General features: G+C 40.8%; 4 protein-coding genes across 8 annotated transcripts; 1 reads left to right on the top strand and 3 right to left on the bottom strand.

The window, feature by feature from the left end:
* Nucleotides 1-444: 444 nt before the first annotated feature.
* LOC106317874 (nuclear transcription factor Y subunit B-6-like) lies at nucleotides 445-2,926 on the bottom strand. Of its 3 annotated transcripts, XM_013755676.1 has the most exons (4): nucleotides 2,539-2,926; nucleotides 2,323-2,472; nucleotides 1,223-1,913; nucleotides 445-1,152 (listed from the first exon to the last, which is right to left on the bottom strand). In XM_013755676.1, the coding sequence occupies exons 3-4, from the start codon at nucleotides 1,387-1,389 to the stop codon at nucleotides 588-590; spliced, it is 732 nt and encodes a 243-aa protein (XP_013611130.1). In that variant the 5' UTR covers nucleotides 1,390-1,913; nucleotides 2,323-2,472; nucleotides 2,539-2,926; the 3' UTR covers nucleotides 445-587. The 3 variants fall into 3 exon arrangements, with proteins under 3 accessions (XP_013611130.1, XP_013611129.1, XP_013611131.1); XM_013755675.1 differs by having other exon boundaries at nucleotides 2,323-2,926; XM_013755677.1 differs by lacking the exons at nucleotides 2,323-2,472; nucleotides 2,539-2,926 and having other exon boundaries at nucleotides 445-1,132; nucleotides 1,223-1,381.
* Nucleotides 1,633-2,729, bottom strand: LOC106314535. The gene is made up of 3 exons (XM_013752396.1): nucleotides 2,323-2,729; nucleotides 1,858-1,913; nucleotides 1,633-1,784 (listed from the first exon to the last, which is right to left on the bottom strand). Exons 1-3 carry the CDS (start codon nucleotides 2,727-2,729, stop codon nucleotides 1,633-1,635), a joined length of 615 nt encoding a protein of 204 aa, XP_013607850.1.
* A 110-nt stretch (nucleotides 2,927-3,036) lies between the features above and the next one.
* LOC106317873 (nudix hydrolase 2-like) lies at nucleotides 3,037-5,240 on the top strand. Of its 3 annotated transcripts, none has more exons than XM_013755674.1 (8): nucleotides 3,037-3,134; nucleotides 3,506-3,704; nucleotides 4,022-4,087; nucleotides 4,186-4,323; nucleotides 4,415-4,543; nucleotides 4,625-4,659; nucleotides 4,742-4,850; nucleotides 4,923-5,215. In XM_013755674.1, exons 2-8 carry the CDS (start codon nucleotides 3,531-3,533, stop codon nucleotides 5,109-5,111), a joined length of 840 nt encoding a protein of 279 aa, XP_013611128.1. In that variant the 5' UTR covers nucleotides 3,037-3,134; nucleotides 3,506-3,530; the 3' UTR covers nucleotides 5,112-5,215. The 3 variants fall into 3 exon arrangements, with proteins under 3 accessions (XP_013611128.1, XP_013611125.1, XP_013611127.1); XM_013755671.1 differs by lacking the exon at nucleotides 3,037-3,134 and adding an exon at nucleotides 3,213-3,250 and having other exon boundaries at nucleotides 3,384-3,704; XM_013755673.1 differs by lacking the exon at nucleotides 3,037-3,134 and having other exon boundaries at nucleotides 3,267-3,704; nucleotides 4,923-5,240.
* LOC106317875 (nuclear transcription factor Y subunit B-2) lies at nucleotides 5,182-6,107 on the bottom strand. Its single transcript, XM_013755678.1, has one exon. It carries the CDS (start codon nucleotides 5,962-5,964, stop codon nucleotides 5,401-5,403), a length of 564 nt encoding a protein of 187 aa, XP_013611132.1. The 5' UTR covers nucleotides 5,965-6,107; the 3' UTR covers nucleotides 5,182-5,400.
* Nucleotides 6,108-9,142: the final 3,035 nt, after the last annotated feature.

The following is a 9,142-nucleotide window of genomic DNA, read 5'->3' as shown; positions in this document are numbered from 1 at the left end:
ATAAAATTGATAAAATAACAATAAAATGTTAAATCAAACATGAAAACAAACATCATTTGTAAACAATATGTATTGCCTTATAGAGAATATACTTTTTTATTTCAATGAGCAAATTATAAAATATTTATTTATAACTAATTGTGTACTTAAAGCATTTATTAGAATTTTAATATTCATTATTATATATAATATTACCACAAATATTGAATTTAATAATTGGAATACTTATATATATTTCAAAATATTTATTTAACTATTAATTTCGGATTTTTCGGGTTACCCGTTCGGGTTCGGTTAATAACACTTCGGGTTCAGATATTTTTTATACCACCCTACAAGACCCGTTCGGGTTCGGTTATTAACACTTCGGGTTACCCGTTCGGGTCGGATAACGGGTCGGGTTTTTCGGTTCGGATTTCGATTCCGGATTTTATGCCCAGACCTAATCACAATCGTGCTGTTTGGACCCTAATGCTTTATTGACACAGTTTATCACAAGAAAAGATCAATTGAAAACACTAGGTTCGTTCAAGGAGAAGATACATAGAGACAAAGCATCATTGTTTTTTTTTGCTTGAAAACTGTGTTCAAAAACTAGATGATGAACCACCCATTTTAGAATTAGGTTCGTTACCACTGTAAGCAAACCCGTTCTGATGACGATAATGGTACGGTGCCATGTAGGCTCCATACTCAGCCATGGTACCATTAGGCCTCTTGACCACCATGCCATTGGTCATACTAACGGATCCAGCACCGCAGTTTACTCCTCTATCACCCTCCAGCTCTCTGTAGCGGTGGAGGTATAATGTTAAGGGTTCAATGTAATCATCAAAACCGAGCTTGCTCATTGCCCACAAGACATCCTCGGCAGTGATGGTCTTGCGCTGTTCCCGCTGGCAACGCTCATTGGCTTCCCCTGTTACGAAGCTGATGTACTCGGAGACACACTCTTGGATCGTCTCCTTGGAGTCGTCAGAGATCTTGGCGTGAGCAGGTAAGATCCTCCGCATGATCCGTATGACGTTGGCGATAGGCATGAACCTGTCTTGCTCTCTCACCGTGCACTCCTCTTGGCCGCCGTCAGCGGTTTTGGTAGGCTGGTTGAGTTCTGATAGCTGCATGCCGCTCTCTGCCATCAAAAGCTTCCCTCTTAAACATGACAATGGAAGAATGAATATAGCAGAGAATGTCTTTCACATGCAACTGAAAGTAACAGTACCTGGATTGGTGGTGGTGTTGAGGGAGAACTTGCCGTAGCCATGGAAGCCTCCTCGTTCCATATCCTTTCTTCAAACTCACACGAGCTTGTGTTTGTGCATTTGAAGAAAACAAGAAGAGAAAGAGAGATAGAAAGAAGAAAAGAAAAGTGGAAGCAAGTGTCAGCATATGTAATTGCAGACCTCACAAGCTCAAGAACGTGTCAGTCACAGTCGATGTAACCGATGATCCTTTTCGTCTCCCACAGGCGTTACAAGATCCCAATCACCAAACCCTTTTTTGTCTTTATTTCGAAACTTATAAACACAATACCGTACAGATACAAAGTGTGGTAGATTTAATTAAACCAAAATATAACAAAACTCGAGAACCTAATCTTACACCTCCTTGTGTCTGAGCCCATTCACATTGTTAAGAGAGGTTAGTGATCTCGATCTCTTCACCAATAACGCTTTTGATGAAAGAGATGAGAGACGAGCTGCGTGGCATCTCTTGCTTACGTGTCTCTTTTATCCTCTCAATTTCTTGTTGCCTCCAAGCTTCTTCCCTGTGTATTCTCTCTCCTGCTCCATATTGTCCACTACCTTAATCAGTTGGTTATGCATCTTCTCTTGCCGTTTCATCAATACTACCCACCAGCTTCTCCAAGAGTCCCTGGTGGGGAAGAGTGTTCATCGCGATCAACAGACGAGCTAACAAACAAATAAAATATTCATTAATCTTGAAAGTGGTTTGTCAAAACTCAAAGAATGTAACACAATTCACTATATCTAGAGAATGAAAACTTAACTCTTCCTAGCTCAGCAAATAAAACAAATATTTGCTACACCTATTAAGGTAGCAAAATGTCATCTAGAATCAAAGAACTACATGTACACTAATAGTGCTTAGAAGTGGTATATACACAACACTCAGGCCCGAATAAACAACCTCTGTAAAAGGTTGTGATGTTAAACCAATCTAAAATCAAATGATACCACAAAGCCAAACATCTAGAGAGAACAAGAATGTGTGTAGCTTCTCTAATAAACCTCAAAATTAATTAGGCTTTTCACAGTGTGACCAACCGAACCACAAAGCTCTCGACTCGTTTTGTTTTACCTCAGAGACACAACATCCCAAGACGTGCCATCTCTGGAGACTCGACCTTGAATCTCCATTTCGAGCTCACCCTTTGCAAACCCGCGCGTCAACTGACCGCTTTCCTCCACGTCATCCCAAAGTAGCCTCGAAGCAGCGGTCTCCGGCAGCCTGTCCAGACCTCCAGCGAGAATATCCAGAGGATGTTTATCCTCTGACAGAGGCTTAACAACGCACCTGATGGGTTCGAGTTTCTGAGGAGGCGACGCCAAGCCTGCCAGCGTAGCCAAAACGTCGTCGTTCCTTGAGTTCTCTCGGTGAACGGCTACTGTTAGTACCATACATCTAGTCACACTCATCGAATGCGTCAACATCTTGTCAAAGTCACCGCCGACTCGTTTCCGACAGTTACCGGCGAGAAGTTCCATAAGCAAAAGGTCAAAATTTGAAAAATGGGCGGCGTGAAAGAATCCGACCGAACCAAGTAAAAAAAAAAAAAACAGTTCAAAAGGGTAAAAACGAAAACTTTGATCCGACTCTGTGTAGTTTTACCTTTATACCCTCAAACAAGCAAGATAACTTCCATTGTATGTATCCTTCACTCGAGTCGTTTTCTTACGCGTCACGGATTTGTATCTGTTTCGTGGACAAGCCAAGCCAAACACTTTTTTTGTCTTGTGGCTCAGCACAGCCCGACACTATATCACATACACCTTTTGCCAGAGAAGTTAGAGATTATCATATTATTAAAGATTGAGAATATACAACTGTAGCATTGATCTGAGCAAACTCGTTTCTTCTATCATACACTCTTTTGACCTTAAACCTCAAAGGTTTGAAACTAAAAAAGTATTACCTTTTTTTTTGTATGTTGACAGATGGTTTAAAAAATAGAATTTGATGCAGAAAGTTCCTTCCTTTTTAATTGATTTCATACGTTTTGGGAAAGGTAAGTGTGTTTGTTTCTATTTACATCGTAAAATGAAACTTGTGGTTGTGAATTGAGGGAGTAATAAGACCAGATCATGTGTGATTGAGTTTTAAAGTTGTCTTCTTCTTCTTTTTTTTTTCTTGTCGGAAAGATGATTAGCCATATGGCGAAAAGCCATGGTTTAATCAGATTGCTGATGAAGCCATGTGATGGATGTCTACGTTCTCCCCAGTTTCTACGTTTTCCGGCTGATGGGTTCTCTGCGTTTCGCAGTTACTCCCTGTCGAGGAGCAGATTCATGGCCGCTTCCTCCACGGATCCGATGGTTGGAGAGGAGGCAAACGGTGGTGTTACAATGCTTCCGGCTGTTGAAGACAAGTACGGTGGCGTGATGACGGAGATGAGTCGTCCCATGGATCCTTCTGCCTTCTCTGCACTTCTCAGATCCTCTCTCTCTAACTGGACTCTTCAGGTTACTCTCTCTCTCTCTCTCTCTCTCTCTCTCTCTCTCTAGACAGAGTTTGTAAATAACCGGTCGTTTCCAATAGAATCATTGAAAAAGTTGTGGTGATTAATGTGTGGATGGATGTCACTCTCTCTCTCTTCATGACAATTATTGTATTGCTAATGCTGCGGGCCAGAGAGACTCTTTGTGTTACCTTTTTGATGCAAAGAAAGTGTATTCTCTTTTCAAGAAAAGATAATGGAGAAAGTGAAATCAACTTTCCCACTAGACTTGTCTTTGTCATATGCTCTTTGAACTGATCTAATGTGTCTTTGTATACACAGGGAAAGAAGGGAGTGTGGATCAAATTGCCGAGGCAGCTTATCGGTCTTGCTGAAACTGCTGTTAAGGTGTTGTTGTTATTAACAGATTTCTTCAGACTCCTTTGTTAATTGTTTGGTGATTCTTTGTATAACAAACTGGTTGGGTTGTGGTTTATGATGAGTAGGAGGGATTCTGGTTTCATCACGCGGAGAAAAACTACTTGATGCTTGTGTATTGGATTCCCAAACAAGACCATACCCTTCCTTCCAATGCATCTCACCGTGTTGGCATAGCCGCCTTTGTTCTAAACCACAAGAAAGAGGTGAGATGAGATGAGATTTTCAGTGTGTTTTTTTTTTGGAACATGTCCAAGACTTTGATCACATCTCTGTTTCTGTGTTTTGAATCCAAAGGTGCTAGTGGTTCAAGAGAAGACAGGAAGATTTAAAGGCCAAGGTATCTGGAAGTTCCCCACCGGAGTAGTCAATGAGGGAGAATACATCCATGATGGCTCGGTCAGAGAGGTGAAAGAGGAGACAGGAGTAAGCCTTTCCACCTTATACATTTTTTTACATTGAGACCCAAGAGCTAATCCCCACTCTTTGATCATTTGTTTTTCTTAGGTGGATACAGAGTTTGTCCAAGTATTGGCTTTCAGGTTCCATCTCCAAAACCACCACAATCATCTGCTTATATTGCAACAACATAACTGAGTCTTGTCTGTTTTTAAATCTTGGCAGACAGACCCACAAAGCTTTCTTTGAAAAGTCAGATCTGTTCTTCGTCTGCATGATGAAGCCTCTTTCTCTGGAGATCAATGCACAAGAGTCTGAGATAGAGGCAGCTCAGGTAACATTCTCCATCCTTTCAATGACTCTCTTCGACCACCAAAACACTTACAATCCTCTTCTCTTTCTGCAGTGGATGCCATGGGGGGAATACAACAAGCAACCATTCGTACAGAACCATGAGCTGTTAAGGTATATGACAGACATTTGCTCTGCTAAAACCAACGGACACTACGAAGGCTTCACTCCTCTCCCCGTCTCTGCACCTGATCTACAAGGCAACTTGTACTTCAACAACCGCGACCTCAGTTCTCGCCAATAACATTCTTTTCCCACAAGAAGCAAATCAAAGTTGTTTTCTCTGCTCTATGTTAAGCATTTTGACATTTGAATTATCTTAAGCGAAAACATTTGCATTCAATGCTATTCAAATCCAATAGTTAAATACAAAGATCAAACGGAGCAGATTCATATTTGTTTTCAAACACACTTGTTCCTCTTTTACACAAGCCCCAAAATCATATTTTTACATAAGCCAACATGATTACTTAAAATACTTTGATGAGTATATATGTATCTCTATATACAAAGATCCACTTCACCAAATCTTTTTAACTCCTTCCTCCACTGTGGCCGCCGCCACCACCGCCTGTGGACCCATACATATGGTTCTGCTGATGAAGAAACTGATGATGCTGTTGATACTGCATCCCCATCCCACCACCGTAGTATCCTCCACCGCCGTCGCCGACACCACCGTCTCTCTGATGCTCCCCAGCTTCACCACCAGTCTGCGGCCTCCCAAGTCCAGTCCTCTCCCCTTCGATCTCCCTAAACCTCTGCAAGTAAACTTTAAGTGGTTCAACATAATCCTCAAACCCTAGAGTGGTCATAGCCCAAAGCAAATCGTCGCCGTTGATCGTCTTCCTCTTCTCCTTCTGACACTTATCCGAGGCCTCTCCGGTGACGAAGCTTATAAACTCGGAGACGCACTCCTGCATCGTCTCTTTAGCGTCTTTGGAGATCTTGGCGTTTGCTGGCAAAGCTTTCTTCATGATCCGGCTCACGTTAGCGATCGGGAGGAACCTGTCTTGCTCTCGCGGAGACAGGGAAGACTGTCCGTTTTGGTTGTTCCCGGTTTGTCCTCCGCCGGAATCTCTGTCGGAATCTCCCATTCTGAAAATTAAAAATCAAAACTTTATTCAAGTATAGATAGAAACCACCAGTGGTGGTTGACTTGACTTGAGACGGAAGCGAGAAGACTAGGGTTTTAGAGACAAGTTCCAAGTGTCGGCTGAGATAGTACAGAGTGGTGAATGAGTCGTCGGAGCGTTTTATAAAGCGAGGAAGCACGTCTTCTGTTCACTTGACACGTGAGTTCGTTTTCGACCGTCCGTTTACTGATAAGGTTCTGACAGTTGGATACGTGCTCAACCGTCGGATTGGAATGAGAGATAAATATCCCTTTAACGCTCTGCCACGTGTTGTGGACCGTTACTGGACCCGGCCCACCTTTTGTCTGTTAAAGATAATACTCACGCGCAGAAGGAGAGAGTGGTCAACACAGATAATGGGTGGAACAGGAGCGTGGAGGACACGGAGAGGGAGATGAAGGCGTTAGGGAGACAGTGGGTAACTGCCACTCAACGACCTATCTAGAGCTGGGAATTTGGGTCATTACCCGCGGGTCCCGCCGCGGAGCGGGTCCGGGTCGATCGATTTACAAATTTCAGCATGCGGGTGCGGGTGCGGGTTGAGTCAATTTTTAGCGGGACGGGTGCGGGTCAACCAAATTTGAGTCGCGGGTATCCGCTGACCCGCAAAATAAAAAAAATATTATTTTTTTCTAAAATTTTTTAAAATAAATAAAAATAAAAATAAAAATATGTAAAAAATATATAAATTAATGAAAATTATATAATTTAAATTATAAATGTATAATTTTTATTATAAAAAGTAATTAATTGATAAAAAAATAATTATTTATTAAATTTAATATTATATGCGGGCCCCGCGGGTTACCCGCAATCTTAGCGGGGCGGGTGCGGGTTTATGATTTTTCTTTCGCGGGTTATGCGGGTCGGAATTTTAAGTTTAAAAAATAGAGTCGATCCGCGGGTTGGCGGGTCATGCGGGGCGGGTTGACCCGCGAACCCAGCCCTAGACCTATCGGTCAATTTTACCTTTCTTCTTTTAATGTCTTATATTTTTATTATTTAATTTGTGAATGAATAGGGGTTGGATGTGGGTGTGGTGGGGTTCATTGCAATCAAACTGGATCGACCAATCAGATCAGACAGCTGTAAGAGAAAGGGTCTGAGTTTCCCACATTTAATGGTCTTGATCTGCTCCGTTGAGCCCACCATTGTTCGCTTTTCTACGCGCGTGATTAACGAGACTATAATCACCCAGCTCCAGCTGTATTAGTCTCCTAATGACATAATTACTGGTTATCCCACCTGGAAATCTAATGGGCCAAGATATTCAGTTGTCAAATTTAAAGGGTAAGCAAGAAAATGGATCTGTAATTAGCTGACGTTCTTTTGGCCCACACTTTTTATTTTCTTAGTTTTTTTGTTACTACTTTTTAGTAATTAAATTTGAGAATTTTAAGTTTTGTTACTATTAATTTTTTTAAGCAAGTATTATTTTAATACTTCTCAAAGTTATTACTCCTTCCGTTTCATTAAGAGTGTCACTTAAACATTTTTCGCATATATTAAAAAAATGATTAAGATGTATTTATGTTTTCATTAATTACAACAAGTTAACCCATAGTATTTGAGATAAACAAATTTATTTATAGAATAATGCATTTTACAATTAATATTTGGCTGAAAGTGATTATAAATTGCATTGATATTGTCGAATGACACTTTTTATGTAACAAAAAAAATGATAAAGTGACATTTATTCAGAAAGAGAGGGTAATTATTAAAATTTGAGAAATTACGGTTTGATTGGTCAACATAACCCTAGACGCACTTCATAGTGCTGACTCCAACGACTATATATGCCGCCACTACAATAAAACAGCCACATACAGAGGAAAAAAATCATCGGTATGTCGTCGGAATAATGTTATTCCGACGACATACCGACGACACAAGTCCTCGGAAATAACTCCTCGAAAATTCATTTTTCCTCGGAAATCCCTCGGAAATTTCCTACGGAATTCCGAGGAAACAAATTTCCGAGGAAACTCCGAGGACCACCAATTCGTCGGAAAGCTCCTCGGAATATACCGAGGGAGAACTTCCTCGGGATATTTCGATGGACTTTCCGATGGTCCAATCCTCGGAAGTTCCGACAAAATGTTCCTCGAAATTTTCATCGGGAATTTCCGAGGAATGAGTCCTTCGGTATATTCCGAGGAAGAAGTCCCTCGGTATATTCCGAGGAAATGTTCCTCGGAAATTTCCGAGAGTTCATTTCCTCGAAATTTCAAAAAAAATTATTTTTTTAAAAAAAAATAAATTTTTTGAAATTTAAATTCGAAAATATAAAATTAAAATTAAAATTAAAAACATATTAGATAATATTCAAAGTTGTACAAATAAAAATAAAACATTCTGAGTTTTTGAAAAAAAAAATTACGGGTCTTGCACGTTCGGGAACACCTCGTTCGGGTACATCCTCTGCATCATCTCCATCATTTGCTGGTTCAGCATCCTTTTTGCCTCATAGCCCACCTGTTGAGCCGCCATCTGGGTCTCCAACAAAGATATGCGATCATCCTTGTCCTTCAACTGAGCCGTAAGTACTTCTGGATCAACAAAGGGCGGTGGTGCAGAAGAAGGAGGAACCGACCGGGTGCGACGACCCAAACCGACCAAATGTCCCTTATTCTTTGGAATCGACTAAAATAGAAAATAGCCAAATTTAAATCAAGAAATAAATGAATTGAACTTAAAAAAAAAAGAACTTACGGATTCAACAATTTCATTGATTCGAAACCGGGACAAGTTGGTCGAAGCCGTCGAAGCGTCATCCTCGGTTTGAAGCTGAGACACTTCGTCCTGCACCTGAGTTTGGACCAGGGTGACCACTTCCCTCACAAGACCGTCATCAATCTGGCCGGTCTTCTTATTGGTATACGCCCTCCTCATTAGGGCGAGATCATCAACCGGCTCGCCATCATTTTCTTCAGCCTTGAAAAAAAACATAAATTAAAGAAACATTAGAAATTAGAAGAAATGCACAATAAATTTAAATTCTGAAACTCAAATAATGAAAAAAAACACAATTAGTAGATATTAAAGATTAAAAATATAAGTAAAAAATTAGAATACTTACCGCAAACTGACGAAACCACAGATGCTGCTTGTCGGTAGGGAAGTCAGTGAAAGTCGG

This window comes from Brassica oleracea, chromosome C9 (assembly GCF_000695525.1).
Source record: "Brassica oleracea var. oleracea cultivar TO1000 chromosome C9, BOL, whole genome shotgun sequence".
In the NCBI taxonomy this organism is placed as follows: Eukaryota; Viridiplantae; Streptophyta; class Magnoliopsida; order Brassicales; family Brassicaceae; genus Brassica; species Brassica oleracea.
This window is presented reverse-complemented; position numbering and strand designations above follow the sequence as displayed.